This window comes from Lygodium microphyllum, chromosome 23 (genome assembly GCF_053477565.2).
Source record: "Lygodium microphyllum isolate KBCC chromosome 23, Lygodium_microphyllum_v1.1.10, whole genome shotgun sequence".
Taxonomy (NCBI): domain Eukaryota; kingdom Viridiplantae; phylum Streptophyta; class Polypodiopsida; order Schizaeales; family Lygodiaceae; genus Lygodium; species Lygodium microphyllum.
The window spans coordinates 88,299,456-88,320,703 of NC_141157.1; the positions used below are offsets into that span (position 1 = coordinate 88,299,456).

At 42.6% G+C, this 21,248-nt stretch overlaps 1 protein-coding gene across 1 annotated transcript in view; it reads left to right on the forward strand.

Moving 5' to 3' along the window:
* Positions 1-21,248, forward strand: part of EMB2421 (FAD/NAD(P)-binding oxidoreductase family protein) — a 107,902-nt gene that overhangs the window by 43,911 nt on the left and 42,743 nt on the right. The window contains exons 7-8 of the mRNA XM_087664324.1: positions 4,997-5,109; positions 5,214-5,305. Of these exons, the coding sequence (XP_087520450.1) occupies positions 4,997-5,109; positions 5,214-5,305 (205 nt within the window). The remainder of the gene's footprint in view (positions 1-4,996; positions 5,110-5,213; positions 5,306-21,248) is intronic.

Below are 21,248 nucleotides of genomic sequence, written 5' to 3' on the forward strand. Positions count from 1 at the left end.
CCCATTTGGAATCAATTGCATATCAACATTGCCCTGTATTGGAATGGAAGAACTATCACCAATTAGAATGTGCCCATGCATCAGATGCATATGGGCAATGCCATTTAGAGAAGGGGGTCTCAATAACCCCTAGATGTAGAAAATCTACAGATGGAGGAGTAGCCACCATTCCTGAGTCCTTTGTAGTCTTCTTCTCCTCCTCCTTGGTCCTTCTTATTCTTATCAGGGCAATCTTTCTTCTAGTGACCTGTCTCACCACAAATATGGTAGGTGGACTCCTTATCCTTCTTGTTCTTGTCTTCCTTCTTTTGATTTTGCTTCCCCTTATTTTGGGAAGCGTGACCTATAAGAGCCTTAGATTTTTGAGAATTTGGACCCTTCAATTGCACGTTTTGGTCCAAGACCATAGGAACCAGCTCTTTCCCCCTAAGGTTCTTTGTTCCCCTTGAAGCAATCAAGGCAGAATAGAATGTAGTGAATCCAAGGGGCAATCATGACAACAAAGTAATTGTCATGTCCTCGTAGGTGATTGTCTTGCTTGCATTTTGAAGTTGCATTTATAACTATCAACGCTTGCTCATTGTAATACTCCAAGGTGGTAAACATCATCACTTGCCAAATGCCATAGTTCTTCCCACCTAGATTTTGATCTTGTGGAAGAGTTGGTAGCACGGGGACCTTATGGTCCCTGATACCCTAGAATTCCATGTCACTTTTGGAAGGCATGATCACTTGAATAACTTGCACAAGAAAATGGTCACCCCCTCTTAACTCTAAAAGGCAGCTGGCTAGGGCTTTTTATGCTCGTCCTGAACCTGCTTTAATTGCTGGAGGGGATTAAAATCTGATATCTTCTGTGAAAGGCTGAAAATGCAGCCATTCCTCCTCCTTGAACAAGAAATCTTGCACAAAAACAGCAAAATTACTTCCTATCCCACATGTCTTCATTTCAGCCTTGTTTCAATTCGCAGCCCTCCCACTCGACCTCGAACAGTGAGAACATAGCCTTGGTGTTGTGTTGAAACCTGCCCTTCAGATCTGCCCATGATCAGTCAGCCCCCCAATGCAGCTTTGATACCATATCAGAGTGCAGCGAATGTGGAAGCATATGACTGGATTGAAGGAAAGAAGTGCAGAGAGAGAGAGAGAGAGAGAGAGAGAGAGAGAGAGTTACCTTTTACAAAAAAAGAGAGAGAGAGAGAGTTTTACCAAAAAAAGAGAGAGAGAGAGAGAGTGCGCGTGCTGAAGACTGCATAGAATCAATGCGGAATGCTGAAGGTAGATCTGTACGAAGGGTTATGTGAGTGTAACCAGCTAGAAATCTCTCTCAACCTGCAGGAAGAAACTGAAGTGTGTGTGACTGGGGCACACCAGCTTAAATAGGCTGAATAAAATGATAGAAAATGACCAGGTTGGCTAGTGAAAAACTGGCTGACTGCTGCATAAGTGGCCACTAGCAAATAAGCAATAAAATAATCATAAATCTGTTGTGAAAAATGCAGCCTGCGATGTGGCACATTTGCCTGACCTATCCAGCCTGCTTGATCTGCCTAGAAACCTGCCCAAATTGTTGGTGATTGCAAAAATGCTGTCTGACCAGCTCCTGTACATGGTGAAATTGCCTAAACTGGCCTGCACCTGCCTGTGCCCATCCTGGAGGTGACCAAATCTGTAACACTTATTGCCTTGAGCATGGTACTCCAATAGCCACTCCAGAGCGAATGCTGTCACCTAGAATGATGCATTGGCACAAAAGGTGCCTTTGGGAAGGTGCATGTACTCCTGTTGTGTATAGAGCAATGTTTGATGACGATAAGCATTGGTAGATTTTCTTGGCTTGTTGTAGTAGGTGTGCCTAACAGTCAAGGAATCAATCTGCAGTCAAGAAGCCATAACACAAGTTGGAGTTGCAACAGTTAGATTTGAAAGTGGGAGGGTGATATGGGAGAAGAATATGGAGCTCCTTCCAAATGGGAATGTTGCAGGGGAATAGGCAAAAATAGTGTAGATTGTGTAACTCAGCAAAGCCTTGCTAGCTCACAAAAGATCTTGGATCTTTAGCTCAAGAGCATCTTTTCTTTGATAGCATGTGAGCAAATGGAAGGGCTTGTAGAAAGAAAACAGAGATGTGCCAGATAGTGACTAAACAATGAGAAAAAACTCTGAAACTTAGAAATGAAAGCATAATGAAAAATCAGTAATTCATTGATGTTGATGTTGTGGGCAGCAGTGCAGGAAGTGAAAGCAGTCCCCTATGCAGCAGTTTACGATAATAATTTCATTATGCATTTGATTTAGAATATCCTTTGCACCTTCCATGAGTATGTGTACCTCTATAATTGACATATCCTCTTTCATAAAAGGGCTAAGAATATCCATCATGTTTTGGTTGATGCTCTAGTTTTTGTGGCCACGTCTACCTTTGACTCTAGTTGCATTTGATCTTCCTCTTCCTCTTCCTCTTCTTGTGAAGATGAGAGCTAAATTGTAGAGACAAATTTAAAGAGAAAAAGTGGCTCGAGATCCACAAAAGATTCATTTTTTTTTTCTAGGTGCATTACGATGCCTAGAATCCGACGCAAGTGTCCGTTCATCAATCGAAGTCCATTTAACCCCCCATGTAATGGCTACAAATCAGTATTCTGCCTTCTGGCTATTGCAAACACAGTTTGCAGAGTAGAAAACACAGGGAGTAGGTTCTTTGTCTAGTGATGTTGTGGCTGGGGCAACAGGGAATAGGCTGACAGATCTGCTGATGGCACCTTTGGGCAGGGTGGCAGCCCCAGCAGGCTGGTGGAAGCCTCTAGTAGTCAGGGTGGCACCTCCAGGCAGTGGGCTGCAGCAGGCTGATTTGAAGGCTGAAGCCAACAAGGGAGAGGCAGCAGCCACTTGAAGAGTACTTCTGGATGGGCCCTTTTGAATCTTTGGTACAACTCAACCTATGACATTAAACATCCAAACTCGTGTTAGTTTTTCATTTAAAATAATCATTGATATTGTGCTCAAACATCTTAGTACCCTTAACTAGTACTATTTACTATAGGAATACAAAAAAGGTGTTGCATTCGTTCTCCTCCTTCCATGAAAAAGCGGTCATCCTGTTCTTCATTGCCAGAATTCCTACAATGTCTTTGGTTTGCTCATGGTTGATGAGAGTTGTGCAAGAGGACTGTGTGGAGGACATCTTTGTGGCCTCAATGGGGTTTTATGAGGTCTTGCTCTGATCCCCTCATCAGCGTGAGGATCTTGTAAGTAAGCTGCCATTGTTTTATGATCGCAAATTGGTGCATGTTGTCCCATGGCATGGTGGAAATCTATGGTAATGATAGGTTGGCTTAACAAAACTCCTTTCTAATTCAAGGTCTTCATTTGGCGAGTGTTAATTGGTGCGCTTCCTCTTGCCTCTGCTGTTTCCAAGCGAAGGATTTCCAATGGTTGTTACTTCTTTTGTTAGATGTTGGTTGAAACCCCCTGCCATTAGTTTCTTACTTGCCTGGTGGCGTAGAAGGTTTGGTCACTACTATTGGCCATTTGGTTTTGAGTGGTTGGGCTATTGGTGCTTCCAAAGGATTGGGTCTTTGGACATCCCAAGTTTGTGGACCTTGTGTAGGCTGATATGAAAGTGCTCTTCCTTTCTTACACTTGTGGGGTTGCTGGCATATATGGACAATTGAGGAATGCATTTATCTTTGATGCTTCATTGGGCATGTAGAGTCATATAGCCCACTTGAAAGGACTTCTTCATTGGCAACTCAACTTGATTGAGTTAACAGATGTTCGCCCTAGACAGGATTTGCTTACTTGGCACATTGCAATTTCTTTTGCCCCCCATTAAGTCACTCTGTTTCCTTTGTACCTTGATTGTGTCTCTTAGATCTTATGCACGATGGTCTAGAGCCATCCTATATCTTGTAACCATGTAATCTTGTACTTTTTTCTTAATTACAATTACCTTTTAGAGAGAGAGAGAGAGAGAGAGAGAGAGAGAGAGAGAGAGAGGTGTGGGGGTGAGAATGCCCACACCATGTCCTTTTGTAGGAAAATTTTGGGCATTTGTCCTACCACCGAATTGAATATCCTTTTCTTTCTTAATAGTTCTTTTTGGGGCTGCTTTTGTGGAGTTAAATTTGGCAGAAATGCATAACAATTTTACATTTATTGAGGCCTCTAATTTGATTTGCTCAATAGGATGGACACTATGATGAAAGGTGGAGATTGGTGCATAAACAACTCCGTCATGCTGGCATAAAATGGATATAAGCAGTTATCTCCGCTTCTTTGTGAGGGCCTAATGATATTCTTTGGTTGTCTTTTGAGTATTTGTAGGACTTGTGACACCATGTCAAAATATATCTTAAGAAACTGTTGTGAGGAAATCTCCATGAGAAATATATGAAGCTAATGACAAGGCTATATGAAGCATTGTTACATTAGTAGCACAAGTAAGATGATGATGAGAGAGACCAATTGACGTGGAGATAGGGGAGGAATTTGCCAACATGCCAATGCAGGTTAGGGTGAATAGAGTTACTTAGGACTGGCCATGAATGTAGAAAGTCCTATCATGGTCAAAATGACCAAAATAAACAAAGCTCTCAATGTCTTTCATTGGCTGAGCGCTGGTTCTCACATTGTGGTTGAAAGGTATAAAGAAAGGTGATGAGATTGTTTACATTTTAATAGATTGTATACATAAATCAAATAGGCTTTTTTGTTCATGGAATCATATTTAATAGTGTATTATGTTGTTTCCAAATATTTCTTCACAACAATGCCAATGAGCAAGACCAAATTGTCAATTATCCAAAATTACAACAGTGAGAGGTATACGGCTTATCAAGACAGAGAGCATTCAACTCTTTTGACACTTCTGCTGTTTTGAGTGTTCCATGAATCCTGAGTGCTATAATATCGCAAATTTACCTCAGTAATCTTTCATTATCTAGACCTAAAAAATAAAGCATCATAGTTAAACAACAGATGTTTTGCATTGCAGGTATGAATACAGGCATTCAAGATGCACATAATTTAGCATGGAAGCTTGCTATGGTCCTGAATGGTATCGCACCACGGGCTTTCCTTCGCACATATCAGACAGAGCGACAATCTGTAGGTGTAACTCTGTTATCTTGAGCAACCATCTTTTATTAATCACCAATAGTTCAACAATAGATAAATTGCTGAATATTCTGATATTTTTTGATGGTGATCAGATAGCCAAAGCTAATACAGCTCTTAGCATGGATAATTTCAAAGCAGCAATGTCAATCCCTTCTGTTCTAGGACTTGATCCATCCAATGCAAGGTGATCTTCGTTTTTATGGTTTATAAGTATATCATTTTATTTTCATTTTCCTTCTGCATCATAGTAGGGGGAGTTTAGGACCTGTCTAGAGGAGCAAAACAATAATGATTTGAGGAGCATGTTGATGGCATTATACAGTCTGAAAACTTGGTAAAATTTTGAATCAGTAACATGCTTGACTGTAGTATTGCATTTCTTTCCAGATTTGGTTTTCATGATTTGTACAACATGTTTGTATTTATAGTTGAGATTTGCAGGGGCTCACACACGTTGGGCTGTAAAAGTGACTCATTTATCTGAAACATTTTAGACTTGACAACTGGAGTCCATATTCAAAATGATGAGTCCCTTATCTTTGATGTGGAGCATGTGCAGGTCTATTTAAGATTTTCACGTTGTCTCAAATAGAACCAAAAGCCAAGCATTTTCCTGAAACAAAGCTTCTCGGTTATTCCAGCCAATGAAAGAACACAGCATACTCCTGTCACCATCCTTTGGGTATGATGATTGGTTAGCAGTAGTTATGTAAATGTAGTCCAGTAAGCTTTCCTTAGTCACATGGATCTGGGGTTTGTGGCACTTGGCAGTCAGATTGGAGACCTAATGAGTACGTCATTGGGTTTCTGATGGGACTTAAGTGAGAGAGCATGGGTGTCACGTGGGAATCAACATCACATAGAATTGTAGTTTGGCACCCCTGCTTTTGAGTGTTAGATGGGCTTCTTTATTGGAGCACAGGCTGCACAACTAGACTTTGCTGCTGCATTGGATAGTTGAGGCAAAATATCAGGAATTTCATTTGGTCAGAAGGAGATGGGAACTCAACAAGGGTGAGGGTTGCTTGGGACGTCATCATGTGGCCTGATCTAGATTATTAAAATGGAGGTTTGTTGGTTAAGCTCATTGTCAAAGGCCTTTCTCTAGGTGCAGATCTGTGGAAGAAGCTAGTGCTCTGGAGATTGGAGGGTTGCTATCCCTTGTCTTGAAGGCTGTGGCAGGCCTGTATTCGATTGGATTTTCAGCAGATCAGAGCTAGAGTTCTCAAGAGGGGTTTTGATCTCAAACTTGTATTAGCCATTATTTAAGCTTTGAGATCAATTTATTCTAGTGACTTCTCTATCCAAATAGCTTTGGCATTTGTTGAAGAGAAGTTGAAGACTCAATTCTCTTTAACCACATCTTGAGATCAGAGTCAAGCCACACTATGGATAGACGAGCTGTCTCTCTTGGGGGAGGTTCTCTAGGCAGGTTGTTTGACGTGGTAGGAGAGTTGTTTGATTTCTTGGATCTTCCAAAGAACATTTAGAGGTTGAAGGTATTAGAGGAGCCAAGACTATGGTAGAGACAATAGCAGAGGGAGGTACCTTCTTCTCTGTGCAGGGGGGTAATTGACTAGCCTAGTCATAGGACAATAGGGTCTAGACTTCCCCGACATCCTTTGGAGGAGGATCAAAGTCATAGGTCTCCAAGGGAAGACATGGCGGTTTCATCTACACATAACTTGGTCAAATGGATGGCACCTTCGATTTTGGGAGGGCTGGCCTTTGGATGAGTTGAATTGGGATTCAAGAAAGTGGCTCTAACCAGCCTCAACAATTGCCCAAAAGCCATTGAGTTTCTTTGTTTACACGGTCTAGATTGGTAGACACTTGTTGATGCAGGTTGACATGGACTTGGCCCCCTCATACAATAGACATTGAGCAAAGCATATCATTATGGATGCTTTCGTTAGACCTTTTGGAGTCGCCTATGGGATTGCTAGCGGCCGAGGAGGGTATCCTACTTCCTATGGTTTACAGCACATGTTTGCCTAGCAGTCGAGAATGGGTTCATTTAGATGTAGTAAGATGGAGTCTGCAAGTGCTGCCCACAATAGCACTTGGAGACTCCAAAGCACTACCTCTGGTCATGCGAAGCAGCATAGTTGGCGTGGAGAGAAGTTGTCTAACTAGTTTGTTGAGTTGTGCCTAGTCTAGGGTGGAATTCATGGGGAGTCTTCTATTGGCAGTCAGCTAGCCAAGGCAACTACTTACTATGATGCAAACACGTGGAGCAGCAGATGTAGGTGTGACCCATGGAGTGTGACCACGCACCATAAGTAGAGGATAGAAATCCTTGCATTTGGAAGGTCGATGAATAGGAAGGTGAGTGATCGGGGGTAGTGAGGGGGATGCCCATCATTGCTGACCTAGTGTGAAAAGAAGTGCTCAAATGTGGGAATGTGGAAGGCACAATGTTAAAGGGTGGCATCCCCCCTAATGATGTACCATGGTGCAAAGAGGTAGTGAAGTGAGGATAAGTAGAATATAGTGTGGAGAAAGAGAAAGTGCTAGGAGTGGAGATGGAGGATCGAACTCCTAGTGGAAATGGAAGTGGAAGTGAGTTCAATCTAAGGTTTTGGAATGAAGAAGAGAGGAAATCGAGGTGGGAATTAGAAGAGGGTAGGATTGGAGGGATTTAAGAAGACAAGTTTACATGCTCAAATGAAACAGAAGATGTAGATATACCTGATGAAGAATGTTTGCTTCGGGTCTCCTCTACTGAAGCTTACATACTAAAAATCATCCAGATCGTGCACACCAAAAGGAGAAGTAGGAGAGGGTTTTGATTCATGTGACTCCAAGGTGTTATATAAACTTGATATTGGGCTTGACTGAGATGAAGAAGATGTGAGAGTGTGCAATGGAAAGAGGAAAGTGAACACGAAAGGAGACAAAGAGAGAGTCCAAGTGAGAGAAGGAATAGTTAGCCCCAACACGTAGCTCTACGTGTCAATGTGGGCATGAGATGGTAGGAGGGGGGGGGATGAGGAGTGTTGGCTGATCATGAAGGATCAATGATGGATAATGAAAGTGGACGGGTAGGCCGCCTATATATAGGCAAAAAGTGACAAAACCCTTAAAATGGCCAAAAGTGCACAAAAGGAAATACACTAATTTGCCCTCCATCTAAAGTGTCTAAAACACATAAAATGATAGACAAATATAATGTTAGAGCTTCTAATGTCCTTGTCTAACTCAGACTAAGGCTCACAAGCAGGAGATGACTACACAGGACACACGACTGTTAACATCCCCTCTTAGATCGTGGATGTGGAGGAAGGGCAAAGGAGATGTAGATTCGAGGGTGGTAGGAAGAGTGCCAATGCCGATGAAGTTCGTTGATGAAGAATGCCAACTGAAGAGCAAGACCTTGTCTCCATATAAAAATCTGAGCAAACAGAAGGTCACCTAGTCAGTGTTTCTATGCATTTATCAAGTGGAGGAGCCTTCTTTTCCTATCTCATTCGTGAGAAACCTTGGCTCCTTGATAATGGTGCATGGAGTTGTATGACTCCACGAGGTGATTTGTTGCAGGATCTCCGTTTGTCTGAGGGTATCATTACTACTACTGACGTCTCTTCAGTGCCTATTAGTGGTGCCAACACCTTGCCCCTATTATCTAACCATCTCTCGGGCTCCATTTCTAAGGCCCTATATATTCCAAACTTGGGCTTCCATCTTCTCTCAGTTTATGGCCTTCCTAGACTCACGACTTGCGTTGTCTTCACCGAGCTAGCGATCTTTGTTGAGGATTCTTCAACAAGAGCTACTTTTGTGATAGGTCGGCAAGAGAGGGAGCTATCTATATTCCATTTCCCTTCCATTGTGTAGGCCCTCGGAGGCAACTTTCTATTGTTGCACCTATTCTCAATTGTGCACCAATTATCCTATAGGTTTGATCCCATCCCCCACCATCTCCTTTGGTGGTTCCCACATTTCTCCTATCCCTTTTAGAGGGGGATGCTATCATTGATGCAATTGTGGATTTCCTGGTCCTTTGAGTTTTAGAGGGGGCTTCCCAAGATTACGAGGAGTTTCTTTAGAGTTTCTAGTATACTTTGGGCCTTTACTTTGTGCGGAAACCTCTTCTTAGTCATTGAACCACCATCCCTTGCCACTTGGCCCTTGGTCCCTCTTGTTTCTATGCAGCTTATGGTGCCTTCGCTAATTCCTCACTATCGTCTCATAGTTGGGTTGGAGACTTGGCTCACATATTCCCTATTGGAGTTTTCAAGAGTGATCTATTCAAGGCCTCTCTGTTTTTGTTGCCCTTTCGGTGGTAATAGTGGGTGACGAAGTAGAGGTAGACAAACGCTCTGATGTAGATCCACCCTTTGCTAGTGGACGAAGGTGAGGGTATATCCTCCAGAACTTCTCCTTGGGGTGCGAGGTCTTTTCACAATGAGGACACATGAGGTATCCTCTACGCTTCCCCACAAAAGCTGTATCAAAGTTGGAAGATGACTCCAACTTCTTCCTCTTCCCTTTCACTTGCTTGGCTTGTCTTGTACCTGTAGATAAAGCCACATAAGCATAGCCATGTGTATGGGCTTCGTAAGAATTTGTCTCATTGGGACATGCATCTTGCTTAAGCACCAATGGGACCGGCTCCTCCCAAGTGAGAGTCTATCGGCTACGAGAAGTGAGAAGACTGGTGTAGAACACATCATATATCTTGTGGATGTGATCCCTCATTGTAGGGGAATATGCAATAGAAAGTTGTCATAACTTTTTAAGTCTAGAGATAATCGATGCTCAAATGTCCGGATTTGGAAGAGAGGTGCTAATCTCTACCAAATCTCTATGGATGTGCAGATATATCTAACATGTACGAGCATCATAGTTGCCTGAAACAGCGATTCGAGCTGCTTGAAACGGAAACGTTTGGGTCCTGAAACACATTTCGGGGGACAGGGGTTTTGACCTGGTTTTAGGTCGTGGACTGCAATTCGCCTTATTGCTCCTTCTTGCGTGAGCATTTTGCCTTCTTTCCCCTGCTGTTCACCCTCTTTCTCAGCTGATCACCTTCCCTACCTGCTGTTTGCTCCCTTTCCCAGCCCTAAAACTCCACATACTGTGACATTCCTCATCCTTCAGCTGCCCAATCCCTTTCCTTTCCTATCCATACTATTTCTAGCTGTTTTCCCTCAGATTTGGTGCTGATTTTCTCTGTTTCCAGCAGCAGTCCCTCCCCTTTGTTTGTCCTTCACTGTCCACACTGATTTGAGCAACTTTTCCCCATTTTTGCTGCTGGTCTCCCCTGTTTCCAGCAAGGGACAGCCTTGGTGAAGGACACATTTTGAAGCCACACGCGCATCATTAGCGACTATGGATGTAGTGGTGGCTTGAAGTGTGGGAATGCAACTACTGCCATGTCATATGCACGGGGAGCATTACTTGAGTGAAAGATCATCTTGCTCGTGTTAGTGGTAAGGATATTGACAATTGCCCTGATGTGCTTGATGATGTGTATGCCAATTTAGAGCATTAGAGGTGGCAACACCTTGTGGTTATTGCACCACATGAGGATGATACTTTGCGGCCAAGTGCATGTCCTACGGTTCCACCTGTCGTAGGTGGTAGTGCCCCAAAGAGGGGTAGAGTGTGCATGGGTGTTGGTGGTAGTGCTTTTGTTAGTGCCAACGTCTTTATGGATATAGATGTAGAGGCCACTTAGGCAAGTGTAGGTGCTTCTGTTGAGAGTCTAGTTGCTTCAGGGACCCCTTTGCCACATCTTGGGGGTGTGCAAGGTGGTAGTGGCTCGTCAGGAGTAGTAGGTGAACGTGTGATGTACCATTGGGGCAGTAAGAGCTGTAAGAGGATCATTGGAAAGGGCAAGTATTACAACAACCCTTCAAAAGCAAGCAAATGCAGAGGCTACTCGTGAGATCACGAGATTGCTTGTACAGTGTGCTGTCCCTTTACATGTTGCACATACAAATAGGTGGAAAAGGACCATTAGGGCCATCAGTCGGATTGGATGTGAGTGGCAAGGCCCTTCCTATGAGGCCTTGCGCACATGTGAGCTTGTTAGAGAGAAACAAGTTGTAGAGTTAGAGATGTAGCATTTGAAGACTACTTGGCGGAAGTATGGCCTCCAAAATGCAAAAACAGGATTTTCTTCTTCCTTAAGTCCCAATTCAGCTTTCCCAAACTTGTATGGGCAAGTTATGCTAAGTTTTGACACCCAATACCACCTAGTATCTATCAGGCATAACTTATTACAACTTTTGCTAGCCTTCTAAACTGAATTTTCCACATTGTCTAGTCCATTAATTTAATTTTTAAAATATAAATTCTAAAAGTTATTTATGTGCCGGGAAAAATAATCTAGCTAGCCAACTATTAAATTGGCTAGGATAATTTATAACCCAAGTGATCCTGAGCACTTAGTAGCTTAGAATTGGCATTAATTAATTAATTAATGTCAATTTCCTAGTATCACCAGTGACACTAAATGGCTAATTAAGCGTTCTAGGTCAACTTTACTGCCTAGTATCTATTAGACATAACTTATTACAACTTTTGCCTTTGGCACCAGTTGATATGTTAGGGTCCTTGGTCCCATACAGTGAAATAATTGACGTGCACCTCACATGTGCAAGTCACATTTATACATTTGATTAACTTTTAATCAAATGTTAAACAAAGCAATACAATTTCACGTCCTCATGACCAACCACCCCCTTGAAATTCTTGCAATCGTTCTTGATTGCATTGCAATGTGCCAAAGCAATAGTAAAAACAACATTGGCCACTTTTGTTTAACCACACTAATGCCAAAGTGAGAACTTCCAGCCAGCATGCATAAAACATTAGACTCATAAGGAATCCAAACCTGCTGCCAAGAACCCATAGAATGCATTTCTCATTAGCATATCTTATGTGTTTTGGCAAAATAACCATAATAGCAAAGCATAAACTAAGCGTAAAGCATGGCTGAATTGTTAATGGCATTCATAAAACACATTGCTGTCCACAAAACCAGTTGAATATTACTGAAAAATGATGATCATCCATTGAAAACCAGCAACCAATAATCAATCTTTGATGATCATAGACTGATGCAAACTAATGCATATTGATGGAAATGTATAGTTTCAGAGCTGTAGTGAAAACCATATCCATTTGTATACCAATTGCAGTGACTAGCACATTGACCTCATGGTAGACATACTGTAAACACAGTACGTTGGATGCATGCTAAATACATCGAGATCCATTATACACGAGAGTTGTCCATCACAGGAGGAGTGGAAGTGCTACCTCCCCCTTGAGCATCAGGCAATGCTCTGGACCCTTGCTTTGTTGAACTTGACTGGGCATGATCCAAAGTCGATTCTAATTGAAAAGCCTCGAGGTAAAGCTGACCAAGGTGAATAGTTTTAAAACTTCACCAAATAACTTTACGTCTGAAAATTCTCTCTTTATGTGCCAAAATCTACTCCGATACCAAAATCTCATCTAGCTCCTTAACCTTTAGCTGAATTTCAGGAGATAGATTCTCAGACATATCACCAAAACGCCTCAACAAGCTCTCATGAAAGGCATTGTGTGTCCACCAATGTGGAGGTAATTTCAGCCCATAAGTAATAGTGCCGATCCCTTGAGCACCTGAAAGGGCCCATAGTATCTCATACTCAGCTTTGGATACAACCTCTCTATCTTTCATCTTTTTCAGCCTTGCCTTTTCAAAACGCAGGAACTCATAATCGCTCATTGCAAACTGTAAAGCATGTCTATGGCAATCAGTTGCCTTCTTTTGCTTCTCTTGAGACCTTTGAAGAGCATACTTAACCTTTGCATAGGCTTCATCCATATTTTCTACATACTGATCAGCCTTCAAGGTTTTGTTCTTTGTGTGCAAAATAGGGCACACTTTCTTGCCACCTTCCACAACCTCAAATGGAGCTTTGCCAGTGGGACCATGCACTATATTATTGTATGCAAACTCTACCAAAGGCAAATATTGCTCCCACGGTGACTTAATGCCTAGATAAATAGCATCTCAAGAGATCAAGCACCATAGAATTTGCCTCTTTTGACTGACCATTTGTTTGTGGATGGAAGGATGAAGAAAATTTCAGCGTGGTATACATATTTTCAAGCAGCCCCTTCCAAAATAAATAGGTTATTCGAGGGTCTCGATCACTAATGATCGACAGTGACATGCCATGATACTTAAATACATGTTGCAAAAATAAGCGTGCCATATAATTAGCCTTTATCTTTTGCCTCACTGGAATGAAATGGGCTTGCTTATTGAATTTTTAAATAATTGTCTACATCCCATCATTCCTCCCTCTATGTCCTGTATAAGGAGCATGGCTCTTGGTGACCACTTTAGGCCTCAACTACTTTCTAACACATAATTGTCCACGAATCATCAAAAACCCATCTTTGAGCACAAAGTGCTCGTGCCTCTTGCCATTGCAAAGTTGATTATATACACTCGCAAAGTTTGAATAAGTAGGGTACTGATCTTGCATGGCATCCAACTCAGTGTGATATACCATAGTGACAGCTCAAATCTAAGGCTTATGTGACAATGCATCAGCCACTATATTCTTTTTCCCATCTATGTGCACAATTTGAAAGTGAAACATAGATAAGAAGTTGGCCCATCTCATGTGCTTCTTAGACAACTTAGTTTGGGTTAAGAAATAGCACAATGTTTGATGGTCTGTGCAAATTGTGAAATTAGCCCCTAAAGCAAGGTCCATATGAATACCATCAGTCAACATTATGTGCCCCAAAAAGTGGAACTTATGCACGAAAAATCCACTCTTGTTATCATCAATGACCAGCCTATGCTTATGCAGCTCTTTGAACACATTTTCTAAATGCTTTTTATGCTTGGCCTCATTCTTTGAGTAGACAATCTGTCATCAAAGAAAGTGCTCACAAATCCCCTATGTGGCTTGAAGATGCGATCCATTATCCAATTAAACGTGGTAGGAGCATTTCGTTAGTTGAAAAGGCATGACAAGAAACTTATACAACCCAAAAGATGTCTTGACAGTTGTCCTAGGCACATCCTTTCGTTTAATGCAAATCTGATGATACTCACTTTTTAAATCTATATGATTGAATATGGCTTCCTTGTACAATCTATCCATAACATTATCAATTTGAGGGATCATAAACCGATTCTTTATCATGATTTTATTCAAAGCATGATAGTTAATGCACATATGCCATGAACCTTTTTTTTTTTTGACACTAAAAGCACTAGAGAATAAAAGGGAGATGATGTTAGATTTATTTATCCTACTTATCCTCATGTGTAAATACACATTATTGTATATAAAAGTGTGTTTAGATATGAACACCTTTTACACCACTTAGTATTAAATAAGGATCAAGGTGTCTTAGTCTACATATTTAGGCCCTATCACTTGTACTTTCATTATACATATCTCATCTCACTTATCATTATTAATCTATCTTTCAGTTTTGTGTGTACTTGCAAGAGCTCTCTCTCTCTCTCTCTCTCTCTCTCTCTCTCTCTCTCTCTTTCCCCCTTCCTCCCCGCGGAGCTCCATCGGCCATAGCTTGCTAGTTACACACACAAGCTCCATACCGAAAAGCGGTATCGGAGTGGGATGTGAGTCAGCTGAAAAAAGCAAGACTAGTGTTGACCAATAGCTTGATGTTGCTCAGTAGCTCTAGCATAAGAAAAAGGAGATTCTGAATAAGGAAAAGAAGAATAGTATTGTGCTTAGCAGCCCTCATCTTTCCTAACAGTTTGACCTATTGCAGCCACATAGCCTATCTGTTCGTAGCCCTACGACGCCCTTTCCCTTCAGCTTGTTGAGTAGCTCTGACAACCTAGCTATGGGCGCTACTCGACAACCTAGCCATAGGTGTTGACTTGTCATCTTGTCCGTCTCTTAGGTTGCCGTGTCCTTGCGACACATTAGCCACAGTGATCTTCATCCAAGCCAGGATGATTTGCCACGTAGTCCACCAACTTGTTAGTGCTTTTGGTATTACTCTATCATCAACATCTCCTTTGCGTCCCTCCCGTTTATCTCACCCAATCATGTCCAACGTGCGTGAACCAATTGTCATCACCTACCTCTTGTGCATATCGCCGCCGTTTCACATCATTTGTCTATCTCATCAGTGGTGCTTGTTTGGACACTTGCAAGTCACCTCATCTTACTTCCCACGTTGACCATGCCTAAGCTCGCCACACACTTTTGGGAAACATAATATTTTCATTAAAATCTTAATTTATTAAGATTTTAAGCTTTAATAAAGGAGTTCACATGCATTTGGAGCTTTTTCAAAATTGACCAAATTTCATCGATGAAATTTGGGGCTTTTCGTGTTGGAGTCTTCTACCATTGAATTGAGGGCTCTAACTAGCAATGAAGCATTGAGGGCTCGAACTAGCAATGAAGCATTGAAGATCGACTAAGCGCTTTCCTTTCTCATTGGACAAAAGATGGCTCACTAGGTATCTGGTGCTTAGTGACATTGCTGCAAAAAATCAACACTGATCACAATATCCTTGATATCAACAATTTGGGAGGGGGGACTTATCTTGATAAAATTTTTTAAAATAAAAATAATATTTTAAAAGGACAAAAGAAACTTTGAAAAATTTTATAAATTAGATGATCGGAATTAGACATTGGCTATGTACATGTATATACTAAGACCTTTTCATCACTTAGTATGTGGGGTCCTTTGCTTGTATTTAATCCAAAATGAGTTGAATTTCTTTTTATTTTCTTTCCTTTTGGTTCATAAATGAGCTATATTTCAAGGGGGATTGTAACCACTTCCCTTGTAACCTCTGGGTTGATCTCGAAAGCTATACCGACGTATTTGGCCTCTGGTTATGTGACCAATGTCTCTGAGCCATGTTGGCTTTTGATCCACCTTTGAGTCATACACATGCACCTTTGAACTATGTTTTACATTGGATCCTTGAGCTTCTCAGTAGACCATGTAATGATTATCCTCACGTTATATCTCTCTTACTTATGCATCTCCATTCCAGAATCATTGTGCGGGATTAGACTCTACCTCTTCAAAAGGTAAGACCTCCCTTTTTCTTTTTCATATGTTTCGTGTCACAGGTTCGGGCACCCATGACCCAAAGGGGGATTTGTTAGATTTATTTATTTTATTTATCCTTGCATGCAAACACACATTATTATCTGTAAAAGTTTGTGTTTAGGTGTGAACACCTTTTACATTACTTAGCATTAAATAAGGGTCAACTGTATAGGTGGATATCTTACCCTATATATTCAAGTCCTATCACTTGTACTTTCAATACATATATCTCACTTATCATTATCACTATCTTTCAGTTTGTGTGTACTTGCAAGAGTTCTCTCTCTCTCCATGGAGTTCCATTCGCCATAGTCTGCTGGTCACACACGCGGATTTCCTACCCAACAGATGAGCTAGGCTGAATCAGCCCTTTTTCCAATAGCTTCACTTTGTCAAAAGATGATGTACTAGTGAGACAGTAGGGTTGGCGGGGAGGAACACGGAGTGAACTCGGCAAACATGGAGAAGAGAAGAGAAGAGAGAAGAAACTCTGATGAATGGAATGATGAAGTTTTGAATCATGGAGTGAATTTGATATAAGGGAACAAGGGTGCCGTAGCACAAGGAAGATGATGAAGACAACCACGAACCACGAACTGCAATGTCCTCCTGAAGGGGTGTGAGGGTAGTGGAGAGGTTGGAGAGAAGAGGTGACGGATTGAATGAATCAGCCGTAAGGAATGAATGAGAGAGTTGCCTATAACTAGGCACAATCAGTCTAGGATGGTGCCCCTTTTTGGGGCTGCAAACCCTAAATGCAAAACGCAGAAACGCAAACTGCGGGTAAAGGGTTTCTCAACACCCCCTCTCAGGCCCAAAAAGGGAAACAAGAGAAGAGTGAGGTGGAGATGCAATGCTACATGTTGAAGAATGCTCATGCAACAGGTGCCACTTGGACAGTGTCCCTCGTGGGGAAATTGTTCACTTGACCAAGCGCTCTAGTACAAAGATGATGAAAACATGCAATGCATAGGAGGAATGTTGAACTTTGTGTAGTGCTGAGAACCATAAGGATATGCCCGAACTCGATCTCAGGAGGTGGCTCCATGTTGACCAAGGGACGAAGGCAAGAAGAAGAGGAGGAAGAAGATGTAGAGGATCCCTAAGATCCAAGATTTCCACCGGAAAGGGAACCTGCAGTAAAGAACAATAGACAGAGTGAACTGGAGAACTCGAAACTCAACCTCGGGAGAGAAGCCACTAGCTCTGTGCATCCATGCTGTAAGGAATACGAAGGCCTTGTCACCAAGTCGTGGCTAAACCTCCGAGGTCCCGATCTAGGGGATACCTGAAGATCCTGGGCATCAGTAGAAGAGATGACTGGTCGAAGACAACCACCCCAAGAAAGGAGAGGATGGGTGAAGAACTTTATGTGGAGTAGGTTTCCCCTTTGAGGTGGGAGGTGGAGGGGCCCCCGCTGAAGTCGAAGAAGAAGTAGATGCTTCCTCTGAGGGCAAAGAAATAACATCCCCCTCTGAATCCCCCTCTGAAGTAGATAGGGAATCCAAAAACTCATGGATCACGGACTCTGAAATGTCTGATGATAAAGGAAGTGCCACCGGTTGGGCTGAAGAAGGTATCTGGGTTACCGAAGAGCTCCCAGAGGTAGCCTCTCGAATCTAAGTAGTCGAGGGTGGGGAAGAGTGGGGTTTAGAATGAGCAAGAGGTGGGCAACAATCACTGTCTCTCAGTGGAGCAGACTGGGTAGCTGAAGAAGAGGAAGGAGTTGAGCAGCCACTGTCTCTCAAAGGAGCGGACTGACGAGGAGACAATATCAAACAATCACTCTCTCTCGATGGAGCGGACTGCAGATCCGTAGGTCGTGGAAGCCACTGTATATGAAAATAAGTGGGAGAAGATGGCCGTTGACATTGCGACGATCTCCAGGAGGTCGTAATGCCAATTGATCCTCCATGTGCTTGAAAGGACTTAGTGCACATCGGATGCGTCTTATTGCCTCGAGTATAGTACTCTGATAGCCAATGTAGAATGATCTCTATGGCCTAGAAAGGAGAGGTGGCAGAAGGAGTGCCTGGTGGAAGACGCATATACTCCGAGGGGGTGGGAAGCAAAGGTCGAAGTTGCCAAGCATCGGTGGTGTGTTCGATGATACCACAGTAGGAGCACCCAGTAGTCTGGACATCTATTGGTAAAGAAGCCATGGATACCAGTGTGCCTTGCTAAAGAAGAAAGAGGTTGGCCACCTTGAGCCATGAACCGCAATGTCCACCTCAAGGGGTGGGAGGGTAGTGGAAGGGTTGGAAGTGAGCTGCCAGTGGGAGTAGGATATGACCAGCAGTAAGAGGTTGTAACCAATAGAAAAATGCAGGTGAGGAGAGAGAAAGACTAAAAACGCAGGTGTGTCGTACTCCGAACGGATCCCGAATCGCAGCAAGGCAGCCTCCGGATGTCGAACATCAGCAAATGTAGTAGTGAGAAGTTGGATCTTATGCAGACAGCAGTGAGGAGAGAGAAAGAATAAAAACGCAGGCAGCAGGTGAGAGAAAGACTAAAAACGCAGGTAGGATAGCCTGCAAGAGAGAGAAAGACTAAAAACGCAGGCAGGACAGCCTGCAGGAGAGAGAAGGGCTGAAAACATAGGCAACAGGATTGCGATGACATGGTAGGCTATACGGCAGCAGGTTTGTACAGGAATAGCAGTTGCTTGATTGAAATTAGCTCCAAACTGTGTGAAGAGGACTGGTAATCAGGCGCCAACTGATGGAGACAGCAATGGACAGCTTCGGTTGAGATGTTTTCCGCGAACGACGGGGTGTGGGCAGCAAGCTGAAACTCTTGAAATTTGCAAAAACGAGATTTTGATGCAATGGAAGAAGAGAAGTGGATGCCGAACCCACCACCGGTCTTTGCCGTCACTAGAGTGGAGGATCTTCGCTGCTAGGTGAGCAGATCTAGCTCTGATACATGTTAAAAGATGACGTACCAGCGAGACAGTAGTGTTGGCGGGGAGGAACATGGAGGGAACTCGGCAAATATGGAGAAGAGAAGAGAAGAGAGAAGAAACTCTAATGAATGAAATGATGAAGTTCTGAATCATGGAGTGAATGTGATACAAGGGAACAAGGGTGTCGTAGCACAAGGAAGATGATGAAGACAGCCACGAACCACGAACAGCAATGTCCTCCTGAAGGGGTGTGAGGGTAGTGGAGAGGCTGGAGAGAAGAGGTGACAGACTGAATGAATCAGCCGTAAGGAATGAATGAAAGAGTGGCCTATAAATAGGCACAGTTAGTCTAGGATGGCGCCCCTTTTTGGGGCTGCAAACCCTAAACGCAAAACGCAGAAACACAAAAACTCAAACTGCGGGTGAAGGGTTTCTCAACACACTTGACTCATTATCTCCTCTTGTTGGGCTACACTTACCCCGTAGGATGGCTTATTAGGTGAGCTTTTTCTAGGGATAAGATCTATGCTATGATCTTCAAGCCTTTCAGGCGGCAGTTGCCTTGGAAGTAACTAAGAGAAGCAATTAGCATACATTTTCAGAAATGACATGTAATCCTTCTCTATTTCTCCCATGGGTCTCATCTCATCTTCTCTGATGCCTAGACAGGCTGCCACATTCGTAAAGATAAAATTGGCTTGTGTTCCATTGTCAAATAAAATCAAAGCATGCCGATCTCTGATTTTGCTCCATGCTTTGCATAACTTAGTAGCATCATTATTGGGCTAATCATTAGCAACATCCGCCATCAATCCAACTGATGTTTTGGGCTTCTTACCCTTGGGATCTCCTTGATTTTTTGATTTTGCAACTTGTTACCTATTGGAACAGCCCTTAGCCATGTGACCCTCTTGTTCATAAACAAAGCATTGATTTGTAGCTCTAAATTCCCTTCATTGTGCAATTGATTTTGAGCCCTTCCCTTGCTGTTTTGGCCTCTTTTCAGGCTGATTTTCAGATCTGCCCCTTTTCTCAACCTTTGACAAGTTCTTATTCGACTTCTCCCTACTTTCCTAGTAGCTTAGATCTTTCCCACACAGCAATGCATCAGTTGTAGCAATAGTCTCTATGAGTTGAGACATGCTAGACATGATGGGTTTAATGCAAAAATCCCTTATTCTCTTACGCAGACCACATACATACTTTTCCACTTTCTCATGAAGAGGAATTGGATGATAAGAAGTTAATGGCAGCAAGGCATCCCAAAACTTTGTATTATACCTCTCCAAGTTTTTGCATTGCATTGTATCAAGCTTGTTTCAAGCTGTCATCAAGCTTGTTCCAAGCTGTCATGATGTCCACCTCAAATGTATTAAACCAATTCAATGCAAATATTTACTTGAATTGTACCCAAGATGGCGGTGCCCTACCTTGCATTAGGAGCGTGGACCACCATTACAATGCATTTCCCCTCAGGAAAGTGATTGCCTTTCAAATCTTTGAGGATTCAGTGAAGTTTCCCCCCCTAAATAGGTTGCATCAAACTACCGAATAAATATCAAGGCTTTTAGCCTTTCTTATGTATCACTGAAGGGCTCAAACTTCACCCCTTTTCCACCCTCATCATCATCTTTTACTGCCCCTTTGGGAGTCAAATTGTCATGCACTAGTTGCTGCAAAAAGGGTGCATTTGCTGTATTTGCATCATGACCAACACTAAAAGAAGCATTTGCATTATGGGTACTCATTTGTTGAGCCCCATAAGCACCTGGGGTATAGATGTATTACCAAACATGACACTTTGTGCCCTAGGCATCATGGTAATGTTGCCATACATGGGGTTATGCATATTACCAGCCATACTGGAATACATGGGGCCTTGCACACCATGCATTGGTTGTTGCATACTATAAGGAGTTGTGCCATACATTTCCCTATGCAGTTTCTAACCCATCATAGTGTGAATAATAATGCTACCACCAAAGTATCGTAGCTGCCTCATTATTGCATGCATGCGCGGTTGTCCAAAACCCATTGGATTGGCACTATCAAGATGGCCTTGCATTTGGGTATCCAATCCCACTGGTACCATTTGCTTTTGCTCATCCCCAACCTTTGGTGCATCTTTAGGTTGTGGTGGTTG